Here is a 17,549-nt window from a genome sequence, read left to right as displayed (position 1 = left end):
AGGTAACAGTAATAAAGCTGAATAACAGCAGGATAGGATTCTTGTGAGGGAATGAGCTTCCTTTCACAGGGATGAGCCTAGCCTGAGAGGATATCTGGGTGTTTCTCAGAAGCTTTACGCTGTGTTCCACAGAGGCTTTGTCCTGTGGACTTGCTGGCCAGTCTCTGTGGGCTGAACCTGCCTGCCCTTCTACTCCACTTCCTCCTGCTTCCTACCTTGTGCCCAAAGAGGGCAGGAATGGGAACTGCTTGAGGGTTATGAGCAGCCACTGCCTGCAACATGTACTGCTGGGCTGCCTTGTACAGCAGAAGAAGTAGGCCCAGCATAAAGGCCACTTGGAGGAATCCAGAGATACATCTTGAGAGTTTGGTGAGGCTCAGTGCAGAGATGCTTGTGAAGCAACAGCTTTTAGACAACTGACGATCCCTCAGTATCACTGAACCCTCTAAGTAACCCCACCTAAGTCCTGGGAGGATTACCTTTACCACCAGTAGGAGAGAGAAGGGTCAGGACAGAGCTTGATCTGAATCCAGAGTTGATTCCTCTGAAAGATTTACCTTGGGAAAACAGTGAAGTCAAAGTCTTATCAGCTGACAGAAGCAATGACCGTGAACACTCACTTACCCGTCTCCATATTACTTACAAATATTTGTTAGGCACCGATTATGTGCTAGGCAATATCCTAGTGGTGGAGCAGGGATACTAAGAGAAGAAACATGAACCCAGACTTCAAGAAATTCATAGTGTAATTCATCAACTGTTCAGTCCATGATTGCTTGTACTACTGACATGATTTTAGTGATGAAAAAATTATTCTAAAGAGATACATTGAAGTGTTCAGAGGAAAATATCTGAACAGTGGGTGGTAAGATTAGAATTATTTCCTACTGGACTCCCAAACTGCCTGCCCCTGCTGGGGGTTGCCCTATCCACTACACACTGTGACCCAGGCTGACTGTGGAGCACTGGGCTTTGATTCAGGAGGCTCCAGGCCCACATCAACCTCATTTTATATGTAGCCAGCCACTTACCTTCTCTGAGTACTGTGATTTCTTTTGCAGAGTTGGATAATAATCCCTTTTGACTTACCCCATAGAACATCTCATTCTTTCTCTCAACAAATTCAACAAACATTTCCTGACCTCTCAGTCTAGTGGGCAAAGGCAGGGAATGACATTAGTACAGTAAAATATGATGAGGCTATGCTGGAGGAATGAGATGGCCACCAGGGAAGAAGAAAATGAAAATACAAAGGGATGGTAAAGGAGGAATAGTTTATCTGGGAGGAAGTGCGTTAGGGAAGGTCAGTCACCAGCAAAGCAAGAACAACAGATGGGGACATGCTCATCTTCAAGAATCTCACTCTCATAATTTCATGATTCTTTAAGGTCAAATCCATCAGGCAGAATTCAGAAAGTAAAACACAAAAGATATTTCAGGCAATAAACAGGGGCTGCAAGTTTTTTCCTGGACTGACCCCTTACCCACCCAAATGCTTTTTCCAACACCCTCCTTCATTGTCCTTTATTGTGACAGGTGATACATTAGTCAACCCCTGAGGCCAGAGCTCTTTTATTTCTTATCTGAATCCTGAACTCTGTCAGAAACCAAGGGCAGAGGAGCATGTAACTATTTATATTCCAATCCACTCAGTTTTGCCCTAATTTTGAGATTATTTTTTCATCCCACCGTTCTTAGAGTAGTGAGCATTCTATGTTTAGGGCAATGATCAGATCTTTATCAGATATCTTTCACAGCAATCATAAGAATAGAAAAACAAAACAAAACAACAACAACAAAACAAACAAACAAACAAACAAACCTCAAACCATCTCATATCATAGACAGGAAATCTAAGGAAGAAAGGGGTTAGCTGCTTGTCCAGAATCAACCATCTGGTCAGAGGTGCAGCCAGGATTCTAACCCAGGCAGTCTGAATCCAGAGATTTTGCTGTTGACCTTAATGTGAACGAGGCAATGATTAGCTACAGGATGCCCCAACTTTGCAGGGAGCATTTCTGGCCTATCCTGTTTCATCCAGTGTTTCCAAGTAGCGGGAAGACACAACAGATCATCTTCTCCACATATTGGCACAAAGGCAAGACTCTGTACCCAGGGAAGCTCCTGTGAGGGCCAGCCATGTGGCTAGATGAACATAGTCATTTAAAATAATCCTTATGGAGAACATAGCATTATATGACCAATGCTTACAAGATAGTGAAAAAAGCAGAAGATAGAATTACATGTGAAGTGTGAGCTGATGTCTTAGAAACATTCAGGGTCAAATCACCAGCAAAATCATGGAGAGCAAGGGATGGAGCCATTTTCATCTTAACATCCTCACTCTCATTTCTTTATGATGCCCAAAGGTCAAATCCAAAGTACAGAATTCAGAGTAAAACACCAAAAATATTTCAGAAAGAAAGGTATGGAGGAAAGACAGTGGAATGAATTTGACACAGCTTTCCTATGTTCATATATGAATACACCACAGTGAAACTCCACATCACCTACAACCACAAGAATGGGATCCTAATTAGAATAAGTTATACTCTATGTATAGATAATATGTCAAAATATACTCTACTCTCATATATATCAAAAAAGAACAAATAAAAAAAATAAAAATAAAGGTACAGAGTCAACAGTCCCATTCAGAAAAATAGGGGTATAGAAAGAAGGATGGGACCAAAGCAAGACTAAAATCCAGCTGGATAAACAAGTCCTGTAGTTTCACATCCGGCATCTGGAGCACATGGCATTGTGATGTTCTCTCTAAAAGGCTTGTGTAGCTCTGCCCCGGTGTCTTTGCTGGTTGCAACCCACATGGCTTCTCTGTTGGCTTGACTCTGCTGGATTCTTGCAACTTTGGTGGGACAATGTCTCACATTTCTGGCATTTCTTAATCCCTGGGGTCTCCACTGCAGCTTTACTTCCTTCTCACATTTCTACACTTCCCCGTTGCAGGGGCTGCCCTCAGGGATTCCAGCCCTGGGACAATTCTGACTTTTTATTATTGTACTTGGAGTGGGGAATGATAGTGTATTTTTAATACTATGCTGGGTAGTTGGCAGAAGTATGACTTTCTTATATCCCTGAGGGCTATAAACACTCTTAGAGGGATTTGGTTACATAGCAAATCTTTATTTTCCGATTAAATAAGTTTATGGGGATGTATTTCAATGACAACTTGCCAGAATAAAATGTGATGCCTATGATTCAACTTGACAAGGCTGAATTACTCACTTATTCAATTAAATGCTAGTCCAGATGTAACTGTGAAAAAATGTTTTAGTTAGGGTTAACATGTACAATTAGTCAATTTTAAGTACAGGAGATGATCTCTGGGAGATGGACCTATTCATCCATTAGGAGAACAGGAGTTGTCCCTGAGAAATCCTGCAACAGCTTGGTTTTTGTCCAGGGAAATCCATTTCAGACATTTGATTTCCAGAGCTGTAAGATTATAAACATGGGTTGTTTTAAGTCATTATAGTGGTGATAGTTCATTATAACAAAATAGGAAGATAGCACAGGTACAGACAGGCAGCACAAAGGGAAGAGATAAAAGAGGGCCAGCAGGTGGCCAGAGGTTAGGTGCACAGAGATGAGATAGGAGACAGGTAGACAAAGAAGCAGATAGAGAGACTGCAGGCAGGTGCGATACAGAAAGGTAGACATATGGGAGGGCAAAATCAGTTAACAAGAAGATAGAATGGCAGGCAGTAGGTGCAAAGATCGGGCCTTGTCCCTACCAGCATTAGTGGAGCTTCCTGAGATGCAGGTGGAACCCATTCTTGGACTTTAACACAATACGTTGCACGGGGAAGGGGACTTTGGTAGAATCCGGCAGCAGCTCAAAGCGAAGCAGAGTAAGAGCCACGGCCACCTTCATTTCATTCATGGCAAATTGCTTCCCGATGCAGTTCCTGGGCCAGGCAGGGACAAGGCATAAAAAGTGGCCTCAGGTTCCATCCTGAGCTGGCAAGGCATTGGCCCTTGAGCCCCAGCCCAAAGCAGGGCCTTCTCTCATGGGCCCATACCAGTGGTTTTCCTTATAGGCCCCTAATGCATCTTCCCCCAGCCTGGCTTACACTCTCTTGACCTTGACATAGCCTACCACTGTTTCGGAACCAGCCCTGACCCTACTTCTGCTCTCACTGACATGAAATCTGTTAGGTGCCAGAACTCTAAGGCAGAGTGTCATCACATATGATTCTTTAAAACAGTTAGTCATCGGTTAGTTCACTCCCTTCACTAAGAATTTCTGGTTCCCCAGTTGTGGATACCACTAGTCAGGGCTGCATGGGGAGCAGTGGGCCACACTCTCAGGGTTCACCATCTATGGGGAAAAGAGTACCTATTCCTGAAAGGGGAGACACATATCAATGGAGAAAATCCTGGAAGATTCATCAGGTTTAGGATCCTTAAGCTGCAGCCATATCCGTGTCCATCTCAGTGGTCAGGATCCTACCTCTCTCATACCCCTCATTCTACCAGTGTTGGTTGCCTTTTAATTCTATTCTGGAAATGTTGGGTTGTTGCTTCACTATAGAGGGAGAGGAGCCAGGGCACAACACAGGCCCAGGAAAGCAGATACAGATATGACTACTAGTCTTGTCTGCTTCTTGTCTGTCCAGCCCCATTCCAAGCTCAGCTCATGTTCTTCAGGATGTCCTCCCTCCAACTCTGCCTACACATCTTCTAGGCTTAGGCCAATGACTAGTTGGCCTTCACCCCTCTCTCTCTGCAAGTCACCCTAGTGTTTTATTCAAGGACACACCACACTCCAGGGCCTTTGACAGTTTCAAGGACATTCCACAGTTGTTCAATGAGTGGTGAGTGAGTGAAAAAATGGAAGGAGGGAAAGATGTCCATCTTGGGTATAGGTATCTGATTCTGTACCACTGGTTTCTGCTTTTGTCCTGAACCAGCAGTGGTATTCTATATCTCTGTTTCCATCTCTAAGCATAGGACTTGGTGCAGGGAAATATATCTTTTCAATCTTTATGTGTGAATTAAGTTAAAGAAATTGAAAAGCACTCAGTAGATGACACTGAAAATAAATGTTAGTTCTACCTAGAAAATGATATATCTAGACTTTCCTATCCCTTTGTGTCAGCAACATTATTTGTAGCCAACGTCTAGGAAGAAAGAAGTAGCCCCAAAAAATCAAAATTTGGAAAAACCAATGTGAATTATCAATTTGCTGAAAGCATGTTCTAAAGCTGATAAGCATTTGAAGAACTCACATAATCATGAATCAGAAAAAATCTTTGTTTCTAGTAATATTTACAAGGTGTATGGCAAAGTATATTGCAGAAGACAATTCCTGAGTGTTTGTGGATGGCCACAGCAGCCCTTTGGAGTTTGCTTACCCAGCTTCATGGTTCCTTCAAGGTTCTATATTGTACATATCAGGTGACTTTCAAGCAATATGCCATATACAAAATGGTGGATTTTTCCTCCAAGGCAATTTATTGTCCTCATTTTTATCCTTTTTGTCTGAAGTTGGACTATATGTGCTTTAAGTATAATTTTAAGGTAAGTTCTTACTTGGTTTTTCAGGTTTTTACAACTTGGAAAGCTACTAGAGGAACATGAACATTCACATGCAGTCAAAAATCACGTTGGGAGAGACTGCAAATGTGGAGAGAATGCCCATCGCTGTAAACTGTCTTCAAAGGGCAACAGTAACCTTTAAGGTATCTGCACAGTTGGCATATGCCAAGCTTACAGAAAACAAACCCAAATCCACTCATCATTTGCTTCAGTGATCCAAGGATTAGTGACTTGAACAAAAAGGGTGGTGGTCAGAGTTGAGACTGTGTGGGGAGAGAGGACTCTATATAATAAGGACCAAAACTAAGGGGCATAAAATTTAATTTAAATTTACATGAGCTTTCCTAATTCATAATCATACCCCTAATGTGTGGAAAACACCAAAACACACTGATGCTGAAATTTGTCTGGCCCTTAGGAAGGACAGTGGGCCAATGTCTCTGTGGCATAACTTGAAATGCAACCTGCTTTTGGGCACAGATATACCCACCCAAGTCTTCTTTGTTTCATCCACCATCTAAAAGGGCATATCTAGAGCTGCTACATGGCAGTGAAGGGATCACAAACATCAGGTTTGTGCCTAGAGACTTCTCTTTCCTTATCCCACCACCAAGACAGGACAGCTCACCTAGATCCTCCTGAAAAAGGCAGGAATGAATGGCTGTGTCGAGTAGAACCGGGTGCAAATCGGAAAGGATCAAACTCCTGTGGAGAGACCAGAATAGGTGAGGGTCAAGCCCTGCTTCCCACCCATGAGGGGACAGAGTGCCCAGAAATGGGAGCAGGAGGAGATATCTTCAGAGATTATACCCTTTCCTTCCCTCAGAACCTCCATACCTCTGGGTTTGGCCACACCTTCGGGTTGTGATGAAGGCCATAAATGGATAGTGAGACAAGGATACCTGTAGGCAGGTAGGAGATAAAGAGAAGACTTACTGTATCCATGAAGTAGGGCTATGGTCCCTTGGCCAGCAGGGGACCTGCAGACCCAAAAGGCCTGGTGCCATAAATCATGTCTTTGAGTAGTATGACTCAAGTACAAGGAGTTGGGGGAGGGCTTGGCAAAGTCCCTGAGCACAGGTGAGGAGCAGAAAACTACAATTCAGGAAAGAGAAGCAAGAAAACATTGGAGGCTCACAGTTTGTAGTAACTCAAGTGACCACTCACTTCATCAAATGCCTTCCATCAGTCTTTGGAGAATATAAACTAATTCATTTGATATTCACAAACACCTACCAGTTGGAGGCAATTTCACAGTCTCTGAGCAGCAGTGAAATGCAAATGACAGGGAGATTTTATCTTCATTTTTCAGATGAGGCACAAGAGGCTGAGAGAGGCTAAGTGACATTTCTATGATCACTCAGCTAAAGTGGGTCAGAGAAGAGGTCAGACCCAATGGTAGTTGAGATAATGGTGTCCTTCTGCCATGAGAGGGGACTCAGATGTAGCCATCAGCTGGTCTCTGCCATCTACCTAAGGGCTCCTCAAAGACGAAACTATATCTGACTCCTGACATGAGATTCCTGATTTTACTCATTTGCCTTGCCCCAAGGAAAGATCCATGTGTCCCTCTGTCCCTGTCATATTCTTCCGGCCCCCGCCCCCCCACTTCTCATGAAATGAGAATTTTAGGGCTGAAGTCCCGAAACCACACCCAGAGGCTGTGAATATCCACGTGGAGAAGGTTCAGAGGGTTGAGTTATCATTGTGTTAACTGATACGTGCGCCCTTTTGCATGTATCACAGTAGAGTTATCTATACATTCTATCAAATATAAAGGATATTTAAAAAAAAATGTGAAAGTGAAGAAAGAAATTGTACATGTGCACTGTAATTGTTGAATCAAGAATCAAAACCTGTATAGGCAGAGGAATGAAAAGTTGTGCTCCATTTGTGTGCAATGTGTCAAGATGCATTCTACTGTCATGTACAACTAATTAGAGCAAAAATTAAAAAAAAAAGAACCAAAACCTGGAGTGTTGGAATAAAAAATATTAGTGTAATCCAAATGGAGTTAACTATAGTCATGAGACCATAGACTCTAAAGGTGATTGAGTGATAGATAGCCCTGGAGAATAAAAGAAGCTCATGATTCTATTCCAGTGAAAATAAAAGGAAATTGAAAGGGATCTTAGGGATGGTTTAAGCCAATGTCCTAGATATAAAAAGTTCTTTTGGTGTTGAAGGGGAATTAATTTTTATTAAATTTTCTTGTGGCCCAGGTAGGTGCCACCACTTTATATGCATCATTCTAACTAAAAAATGAGAAATGATTACTATAAGGAAAGGAAGACACAAATAGGTTCAGAACTGCTGAAGCACACAGGGATTTAGATTCTCCCTTGTCCCTGGGGAGAGCTTAGGTAAATTTGTTAAGGTCTGTAAACAAGTCAGGATGGCGCCTGGCATTTTGCCAGAGGGAGTGGTTTGAGAAGTAAGCCAGCGAGCCATTAAGTGTGGAGATTCCTTATTGGTTGACTGCTGTATCTAGTTTATGTTAATTAAGATAAGCTGTGTGGAATGTATATATACCCCTCCTGTCCTACAATAAATGGCTCCCACTCCTGCTGTATCATTCTACGCAAGTTGCTTGTCACTCCCCGGTTAGTTTGCCCAGCTAGCCGGGCTGCGGCAGAATTGAGTCTGAGATGCTCATACCTTTGGGTAAGGAACGTCCATCAGGAAAGGTGATAGGTTTGCTGAGTTTTCTGCCCATAACTGGTACTGGTGGATAGATCCTCAGGGCCTCCTTGATGCACATGGTGGTGTAGGGCATCTGGTCCAGGTGGTCCCTGAGGTGAAGGCCATCCTGAGGGGAAGGCAGGGCCCAGGAAGACCAGCACCTTGTCCCTACCAGAGGCAGGGCTCTCCCACCTCTTGAGCTCTCACTCACCAGGTGATGGAGGCTCCGTCCCCCAGGAGGCTCTGGACCTCCTCCCTGCACTTCTTCTGATGCTCAGGGTGTGTGGCCAGAGCATAGAAGATCCAGCAGATACCACTGGCTGTGGTGTCATGGCCCTCAAACATGAAGGTGTCCACCTCGGCACGCAGGTCCTCATCAGACAGGCTGCTCCCATTCTCCATCTGGGGAGGCCATGGATGAGAAGGCAGGGTTTGTCCCTCCCTCTGCTCCTGGGCAAACCCTCAGCCTTCTTCCCACACATTTACTTTGGCAAACAGGAGGATGTCCAGGAAATCCAAGTGCCTCTTCTTCTTGATCTTCTCCAGCTCTCCCTCATCCTTCAATTGAGCTTTCCTCTGCCTGATCACTTGGTCTGTCTCAGGTTAATAATTGCCAGACAAAATCAAGGGCTATAGCAACTACCAGGAGCCATGTGTGCCACCTTCCCCAATCTGGGTGCCCTATAGAGCACAGGATGCATTTGGGAGCAGGTGTGTAGGCCAGTAGTGGGAGTTTAGCACCATTTGATGCAGGTCAGCACTGCTTTCAGGAGCACAGCACGTGGAGACTCTGCATGAGCTCCTGGAATGGGTCTCATTTCACATTACCAATGTGAGGGCATCGGCAACCACTTCCACGCTGCCTTACCCCCTAACATTTTGGCTCCCAACACTTGCACTAGGGAAGTACCCAACATGAATGTGTTCCAAGTCCTTCAGGGGCACCAGGAGACCTGGCTGTGCCTGAGGGGTTATTCCCAGCTCCTTTGGGCTAAGCCTGGTAAAGGAGGAGAAACAGTAGGAGAAAACAAAACCTGTGTGCTTATGGGCAATCTGGCAGGCATGGTTGGTCCAGCGACCAGCTGAGGTCAGTCTATAGATGATGTCATTCTGATGAAAGGCATTCCGCACACGAGAAGGTATCAAGTAGCTCAGGTCACTAATAGCCTTGATGTAGGACTGGGAATTCCTGAGGGAGAGCATGCACAACAGACTGATGATAGGGAGGTCTGACCTAGAGGTAGAAAGGACTCTGAGATGAGATTTACTATGTGGTGGAGACAGGCAACACCGAGACACGGGACTTTAGAAGGTGGCATGAGCAGTCAGACTTCCACCTGTGTTGGGATCAGGGTTCTGTGACTGGTTCAGGGTTGAGTTTGCTCAGGAATTAGAATTTGGCCTGGGGCTGGGGTCAGAATCTGTCTTTTTGTGAAGGTAAGCTTCCAAGTCTTTCTACCTGCCTCTCAGGTGAGTCCCCACCACTTGGTAAGAACAAGGACCCTATAGCTGAAAGCTTGTCACTGACCTGTCCAGCTGAACACTGTCTTGATAAGTGAAGGCGCACTTCATGATGGAGTCCAGAGTCATCAAAGAGATGTCTTGAGAGATCTCAAATGAGTCCTGGTTGGTAAGCTTCTCCCACTTGTTCTGAGGTGGCAAAGGTACACTGATCTCAGTCCTCTCAGAATGCATGTGCTGTAAGTCTCAGCCCTCTGGGTGTCTAAGTATTCTGATGGAATTTCTTCATGTCATGAAGCAGATGTATGAAAGCAAGTTCAGGCTCTAAAGCAAGTATTTGTATTTTATCACAAACTTTTATTATAAAGTTAAATATATATTCTCATAATGGTATTGCTTTGGTTTGAATTTAAGGAAGAAATTATTATGAAATTGTCTTTTGCTAAGTCAGAAAACATTTTTTTTTGGAGAATAAAGGGGAGGAGTACCCTGCTTTTCTGAGACTTGAGCTAGTCCAGAGGGCCAAGTAAGAAGATCCCATTTGAAGGTATAAAAGTTTGCAGCATTATGAATCCTAAAGAGCCAGGATGTGACTTCAGGAACTTTAATTCCTTTTCCTTTGAGAAACTTCTGCTGAGCATATATAGGTAATAAAAACATCAGCTTTGGTGAAAGGTGATGACATAATAGGGTGGTTGTGAGATGTGGGAGCTGGTGTCCATTTCAGTGCATGCATTATGCAAGTCCATGCAAAGGCCAAACAGAAGCCCTAGGCACTCAGGCCAGAGCATGACTGAATCGTATCCTGGGAAGTGCACCTGCCACTGAAGATGCCATTGCCCAGGCCAGCCAGGGATAGGTAGTCCTGCTGTCTGATACAACTGACTACTCCTCTAACCTACTGTGCTGAAGGCTTAGAAATGGGAGGTGGAGTCTATATCCGCCATGATGCTCTCTGCCTTGCACCATAAGCAAAGTGTGACTCTATACTGATACATGGGTCCTCTGTGAACTACTTTTGAGGAACTCTTCTCACAATAATGGTCTCAGAGAATTTCTCCATGTTACTGATGGCTGTGGAATTTGAATATGTACTGTGAGTGGATGAATGGAAATGAAAGAGAGAGAGAGAGAGAGAGAGAGAGAGAGAGAGAGAGAGAGAGAGAGAGACTCACCAGCATCACTCTGACAGAGTCAGCCATGAGTCCCAGGTAGGGCTTCAGGATGTCATAGTGGAAGGCTGGGGTCAACATCCGGCGGTGCTGGAACCATGTCTCCCCATTCAACAGGAGCAAGCCATACCCTGGGCCATACATGGTTGTGTGCATGAGTGAGTGGTCAATAGGATCAGAGGGATACTGGGACAATTTGAGAGAAACAGATGGTGGGAGAAGAAGATCCAGATTGCAGAACTTCTTTGAACAAAGACAGTAATGACTGGCACTTTTCAGAAATTTGAATTTCCCAATTGGGCTGGTGTATCTGATGTGATTATGACAGCTGTGAGGTAATTGTTAAAGGAGTTGAGAACAGGGTGAGGAGGGGCATAGATAAATATCAGACTGAAAACATTTGGAGATAATTAGAAGGCAATGTAAAAAGAGCTGAGCCTCAGGAGGGCTTTCAGCTGCATGAGGAAGTGGTGAGGTTCTAGTTGGAAGAAAAGAAATGAGGCTTGATTTAGGGAGGGGTCATCATATTATATCAACTCTTATTCTCTGTGAATCAGAGAGAGAGAGAGAGAGAGAGAGAGAGAGAGAGAGAGAGAGAGAGAGAGAGATATCTTGCTGAGAGTGACTGGGGAGGAACTAGATTTAGATATACATACCAATCCAGGGAGACAGGAATCTGTAAGTAGTTTTAGCTTTGGGGTCTGAAAGCAAAGGAAAGACTTTTCAGAAAAGTATCAGTGACCAAATAAGGTAGCCTATAGGCAAGTGTGATTGAGGCATGGTCTGCCATGAGTTCTTGGTGACTTTCAGTTAGCAGTGTGTTGATCACTTCCCACTGGGTCCAAAGCCTTCAGTCTCTGCCCTGATAGTCAGTTGGGCTCAGGAAGGTAGGCTCTGGAGACTAGTCACTGAACACGCCCTGCCCTGTAATGAAGATTTGAAGTGTAGAACATGACCTTAATGACAAGGAGGAAGACAGCAGAGCCTTGTGGTTTTTCTACAATGGGTAGTCAGTCTTTCTATGGCACAGGACAGGGAGGGATATAGTCAGTGTGGATATAAGGCTCATTTTTAACATCTGGGGCAATTTGTGTTATAGATCAGGTCAATTTGGTTTACAAAATTGAAAAGGAATAAAAGAAAAAACAATTTGGTGCTGCATAGCTGTTTTATTAAACATTCAGCAGTCAGAATAATATATAATTGCTGCCTTTGGTCTGGGTTGTGGCATGGGTAAAGGGCTGGAAGAGGGTTCACACATTTAAATTGCCACTTTTTTTTTCTGGAACTTTATAGACACAGTGTATGTACCCAGGAGAAAAGAGCTGCTGCTGCTGGGATGGGATTTCATTCTCACCTGATCTCCCCAGAATCATCTTCATGTAGTCAGGATCGTAAACCATGAAGAAGATCCTACTTCCCCATACCCAGCGAGGACAGGCACTTGGGAATTTCTCTACCCATTTCAGCAGCAGTTGCAGTTCCTGGTCCATTTGGATCTGTCATCAAGTGAAATAAAATCAATATGTTTTCCTTAAAATTCAGTTTTTGGAGTAGGAATGAAAGGTTTAACAGCTATGGGAAGGTTGGGCTGGATAGATCAGAGTCAGACTATTTGTGAGGACCTGTGTTCTAGTCCAGACCCTTGCTGTTTCCCTATCTATAGGCCCTCATTCAGGGGACTTCTCTTAGAACCTTACATACAGTAAATACTTGATAAATAATATTCAGGGATGGACTCCAAGGTGCACAAAACTCCTTCACACATTCTCATTATAGTTTGATTGTGTTCTTCACAATTTCATACATTAAAGTGCTAACCCTTAATACCTCAAAAAGTGATGCTAGTTGAATGTAGGATTTTTATAGAGGTAATCAAAGTGAAGTGAGTTTATTGGGGTGGGCCCTCATTCAGCATGTCTGTGGTCCTTATAAAAAGAGGAATTTGGGATACAGCAGTATGTGCAGAGAGAAGACAATGTGAAGGGAAATAGGGAGAAGATGGCCAAAGACTCAGGTCAGCAACAAGTACCTCCTTCAGAGCCCATGAAGGAAACAGCCTTGTCAACACCGTGAACTGGGGATAATACATTTCTGTTGTATGTGTTCTCAGTCTGTGGTTCTTTGTAATAGAGCCCTACCAATCTGGGACAATTATATAACATTTAAGGCATTCCTGAGGTCAGGGAAGGAATATTAGGTTTATTCTCAAGAATGAGGAAACCAAAATTAGATGATATGCCCACGTGATTGCATTAAAACCAAACCTGCTGACCCCAGAGTGTCCTTTCCCTCTGTTCCCACAGTTCTTGGGTGTCGATTTATTATCATATTTCAATTCAATCTTTTAATCCGAGGCCCTGTGCTGACAAATTTGGCTTCAATATCTGTCATCTCCATGTTTTCAGAGACCATCATACAGCATGGCTCGTGGTAATTATGTCTTATTTTTGAAGAAATGAATAAGTGCATGAAGGAATCAGTGAGTTCATATGGAAGAATGAATGGGTGAGTCTTCATTAGAATTCTTGTTACCAGGGACAGGTATAATCTTGGGCTAATGTAAGAAAAAGAAAAAGGAAAAAAAAAGAAGGTTGGCTGCTAGAGATGGTGAGCATTTTTTCATGTACTTGTTGATTGATTGTATGTCCTCCTCTGAGAAGTGTCTGTTCAGGTCCTTGGCCCATTTGTTGATTGGGTTATTTGTTATCTTATTGTCTAATTTTTTGAGTTCTTTGTATACTCTGGATATTAGGGCTCTATCTGAAGTGTGAGGAGTAAAAATTTGTTCCCAGGGTGTAGGCTCCCTATTTACCTCTCTTATTGTTTCTCTTGCTGAGAAAAAAACTTTTCAGTTTAAGTAAGTCCCATTTGTTGATTCTTGTTATTAACTCTTAGATACCATCTCATTCCAGTAAGATTGGCAGCCATTATGAAGTCAAACAACAACAAGTGCTGGTGAGGATGTGGGGAAAAGGGTACTCTTGCACATTGCTGGTGGGACTGCAAACTGGTGCGGCCAATTTGGAAAGCAGTATGGAGATTCCTGGGAAAGCTGGGAATGGAACCACCATTTGACCCAGTTATTGCCCTTCTCGGACTATTCCCTGAAGACCTTAAAAGAGCTACTACAGGGATACTGCCACATCGATGTTCATAGCAGCACAATTCACAATTGCTAGACTGTGGAACCAACTCAGATGCCCTTCAATAGATGAATGGATTAAAAAATGTGGCATTTATATACCATGGAGTATTACACAGCACTAAAAAATGACAAAATCATGGAATTTGCAGGGAAATGGATGGCACTAGAGCAGATTATGCTTAGTGAAGCTAGCCAATCCCTAAAAAACAAATACCAAATGTCTTCTTTGATATAATGAGAGCAACTAATAACAGAGCAGGGAGGAAGAGCAGGAAGAAAAGATTAACATTAAACAGAGACATGAGGTGGGAGGGAAAGGGAGAGAAAACGGAAATTGCATGGTAATGGAGGGAGACCCTCATTGTTATACAAAATTACATATAAGAGGTTGTGAGGGGAATGGGAAAATAATCAAGGAGAGAAATGAATTACAGTAGATGGGGTAGAGAGAGAAGATGGGAGGGGAGGGAGGGGGGATAGTAGAGGATAGGAAAGGTAGCAGAATACAACAGTTACTAATAGGGCATTATGTAAAAATGTGGATGTGTAACCGATGTGATTCTGCAATCTGTATTTGGGGTAAAATTGGGAGTTCATAACCAACTTGAATCTAATGCATGAAATATGATATGTCAAGAGCTTTGTAATGTTTTAAACAACCAATAAAAAAATGCTCACGTGAAAAAAAAAAGAAGGTTGGGCATTGAGGTACTGAGTGAAGTCCAAGTACCAGGACAACCAGCACGGAGAAGGGATGGAACTAGGGACTGTAGCTGCCAGTCCTCTGAGTCTCTTGCATTCATTCATCTGGCAAATATTTGTTGAGGCCCTGCTGTGTTCCATGACTTTTCTAGAAGCTCGTGATAAAGCCATGAACCAACAGAAATATTCCTTGCTTTTGTGCATCTGAGGTTCACATGGTTACCAGGGCTACCCTTCCTGTGCTGACAAATCTCCATGTTACCACAGGTCACGTCTGTGTGGTGTGCTGAGTCCTCTTCTGAAAATCTGATTGTGATGATATAGCCACAGGGTCCACCTAGTCCTCTCAAGTGTGGCTAGCATTGCAGAAAGCTCTTAGGATTCACCTACTGGGGGAATAGAAGGGGGAGATAGGTAGAAGATAGGTAGAGGTGTGCAAATGTTTTTTCTACAGTCAATAAGTGAGTATATGAACAAGTAGAAGGAAGAATGGATTCACTCATTTTTTTATTGGATAACTACTTGATGAGAACTTACTTTGCATGAATTGCCTTCTTGGAGCTAGGGATAATCAGTGAACAAATACAGTTTCTGCTATCATGTAGCTTATGTTCTAGTGGAGTAAGTCTGGGACAGTCAATCCTGACTTGAACTGAGAATTGTCCTGCTTAAATTCCTGAAGAAGGCTACTCTATATTCTCCTGTCATTTCCTTATAGAAGCTTCTTTTGTCCTTTAATCTAGTTCAGAGCCTGGTTAGTGAGAGCCCTTACCCTCCAGCTATATGGCTGTGTCCCCTGCAGGGACCTGGGGGACTCTGTTCAGCACTGTTATGCATTCATTTGGATTGCTTGGTACCCAAGGTAGTCTGTGCATGCTAATGCTGCTCTGGGTACTGTCATTGGTTAAACCTAACTACACATAGCATTCAAGTTCCTAACTTAGGTAGCAGAGCTAGTTAATAAATGACAATCTCTATAAGACTAGAAATATTTTTCTATAACTGTTATTAGCTAACGCAAGTTGAAAGGTAACTCAGTACTGTAATATTATTTATGTAAATGATGTTATCTATTTGTCAAGTCTACAAATAATCTAACGTATATCAGTGTAATGGAAATTTCCCTGGAGAAGTCGTTAATGGGTCATCATATCAGCAGCTAGTTCTGAAAAAAAAAAAAACATCATTCAGTTGATGACACCTACATCAAACTAAAGTTCACAATGTTTCAAAATTAACAAATAATCTAGAAGTTATTAGTATAGCAATTTGCATAATCAAACTGAGTATTTCTCTATGGCCAATTCTAATAGTTCCTATATTTGGTTCTCCATATGCTGATAATTATTTGGCATCCTCATAGAAAGTGGCTAGTTCTGTGTACCTCACCTCCAAGGTTGCCAGTAGTTGCTCCTTTCTCTCCTCCTAGTGACTCCATACCTATACTAGGCTATGAAGGGCTTTGTAGTACAGGGAGGGGATGATTGACTTGGTTCTAAGGATATCACAGTCAGGGTGTGTGGGAGGAGACTGGAGAGGTTAACAGGTCATGTTTAATGAATAAGTAAAAAATTAGTACCACTCAATTGCCGGTCATCCTGTCTCCCTCATTCATGCATACCACTGTTAGGGTTTCAGTTCTAAATCACCCATTCTGGAAAATTCCTTAGTTTTAGGCAAACCAAATCAGTTTGTCCCTCCTCTGGATATCACTCACCCATCACAGAAGAATGACTACTTTCTTGTGGACAGACACATTCTGAGATTCATGTCCATTGTCACCATACACCAAGAACTCCACAGGGCAGGGATTCCATAACGCTAATGTCTGTGATCCCGGGCAACCTCAGGCCAGGTACAGAGGACAGCATTGAGTGGCCGGGGCAGGGAAGCCTTATTCTTTGAGAATAGTTGAGAGAACTAAGGGTGCTCAATCTGAAGAGGAGACTCAGAAAGGAACCACAGAGTTTCTAGGATAGATGGCAGATCTGCATAGGGAAGGAGCATGTGACAGAGCTGAGTTAACAGCATTACAAGATTCTTGTGAGGGATGAGCTCACCTGAGAGGTGAGCTAGGTGTTCCCTGGAGGCCATGTCTGCTGGTCACACAAGAGGCTTTGCTCTGTGGACTTGTTGACTAGGCTCTGAGAGCTCTGGCCTCCCTGCCCTCCTACTCCCCTTCCTCCTTGTTCCTACCTTGTGCCCAAAGAGCCAGTGGGAGGGTGGGGATGGGAACTGCTGGATGGCTTTGAGCAGCCATTGCCTGCGCAGGTAGAACTGGGCTGCCTTGAACAGCAGCAGAAGCAGGCAGAGCAGGGAGGCCAGCTGGAGGAACCCAAAGATGCCGCCCTGGAGTCTGAGGAAGCTCAGTGCAGAGACGCTCATGGTGCAGCAGCTTCTAGATTATTTGCTGTTTCTTAGTGTCACTGAACACCCACCTGACCTACTTGCCTCTGCCTGGAAATATATCCCTCCTACCTGTGGGAGGGAGAAAATAGAGGGCAGAGCTTGACCTCAGAGTCCAGAGTTGGTTAATATGAAAGATCCACCGTGGAGGATAGGAATTTTGGTCAGCTGATAGTGATAAGGGTCATACGTATACTATTTTCCTCCTCTTCCTTTCACTCATAAATATTTATTTACTCATTTATCTGTTGACCACTTTCCCTGTTTTTTTCTTTTTTTTAATTTGAAAGCGAGTTTATTTTTTATTTGTACACAGTAACAGTACAGTGTGATATTTCAGCACACGGATACAGCGTGTACTGATTCTATAAGGGTATACTTATCATTCCCATCTCCTTTAACATTGATTTTTTCTT

At 43.3% G+C, this 17,549-nt stretch overlaps 1 protein-coding gene across 1 annotated transcript; it reads right to left on the bottom strand.

Annotated features, from left to right (window-relative positions):
• Nucleotides 1-3,123: 3,123 nt before the first annotated feature.
• LOC124109791 (cytochrome P450 4A11) lies at nucleotides 3,124-17,174 on the bottom strand. Its single transcript, XM_046468574.1, has 13 exons — nucleotides 16,924-17,174; nucleotides 12,235-12,376; nucleotides 11,534-11,578; nucleotides 10,881-11,008; nucleotides 9,773-9,894; nucleotides 9,279-9,433; nucleotides 8,731-8,837; nucleotides 8,456-8,646; nucleotides 8,221-8,354; nucleotides 6,400-6,464; nucleotides 6,191-6,267; nucleotides 3,756-3,929; nucleotides 3,124-3,456 (listed from the first exon to the last, which is right to left on the bottom strand). The coding sequence occupies exons 1-12, from the start codon at nucleotides 17,110-17,112 to the stop codon at nucleotides 3,761-3,763; spliced, it is 1,524 nt and encodes a 507-aa protein (XP_046324530.1). The 5' UTR covers nucleotides 17,113-17,174; the 3' UTR covers nucleotides 3,124-3,456; nucleotides 3,756-3,760.
• Between the last annotated feature and the right edge of the window lie 375 nt (nucleotides 17,175-17,549).

This window comes from Marmota monax, unplaced genomic scaffold (assembly GCF_021218885.2).
Source record: "Marmota monax isolate L192 unplaced genomic scaffold, Marmota_monax_Labrador192_F-V1.1 WCK01_AAM20220418_F8-fsc00008, whole genome shotgun sequence".
Classification (NCBI taxonomy): domain Eukaryota; kingdom Metazoa; phylum Chordata; class Mammalia; order Rodentia; family Sciuridae; genus Marmota; species Marmota monax.
Note: the sequence above shows the minus strand (reverse complement) of the source record. Positions and strands in the feature narration are given on the sequence as shown.

Bases quoted from the DNA above. Each gene is read 5' to 3' on its own strand.
- LOC124109791 (XM_046468574.1), bottom strand. From the start codon at position 17,112: ATGAGCGTCTCTGCACTGAGCTTCCTCAGACTCCAGGGCGGCATCTTT. The intron at 11,579-12,234 runs GTGAGAATGAAA...CTTTGCTTTCAG, and splicing joins GATGATTCTGGGGAGATCAG to ACCCCAAAGCTAAAACTACT. The intron at 9,895-10,880 runs GTGAGTCTCTCT...TTGCCACCTCAG, and splicing joins ACTCTGTCAGAGTGATGCTG to AACAAGTGGGAGAAGCTTAC.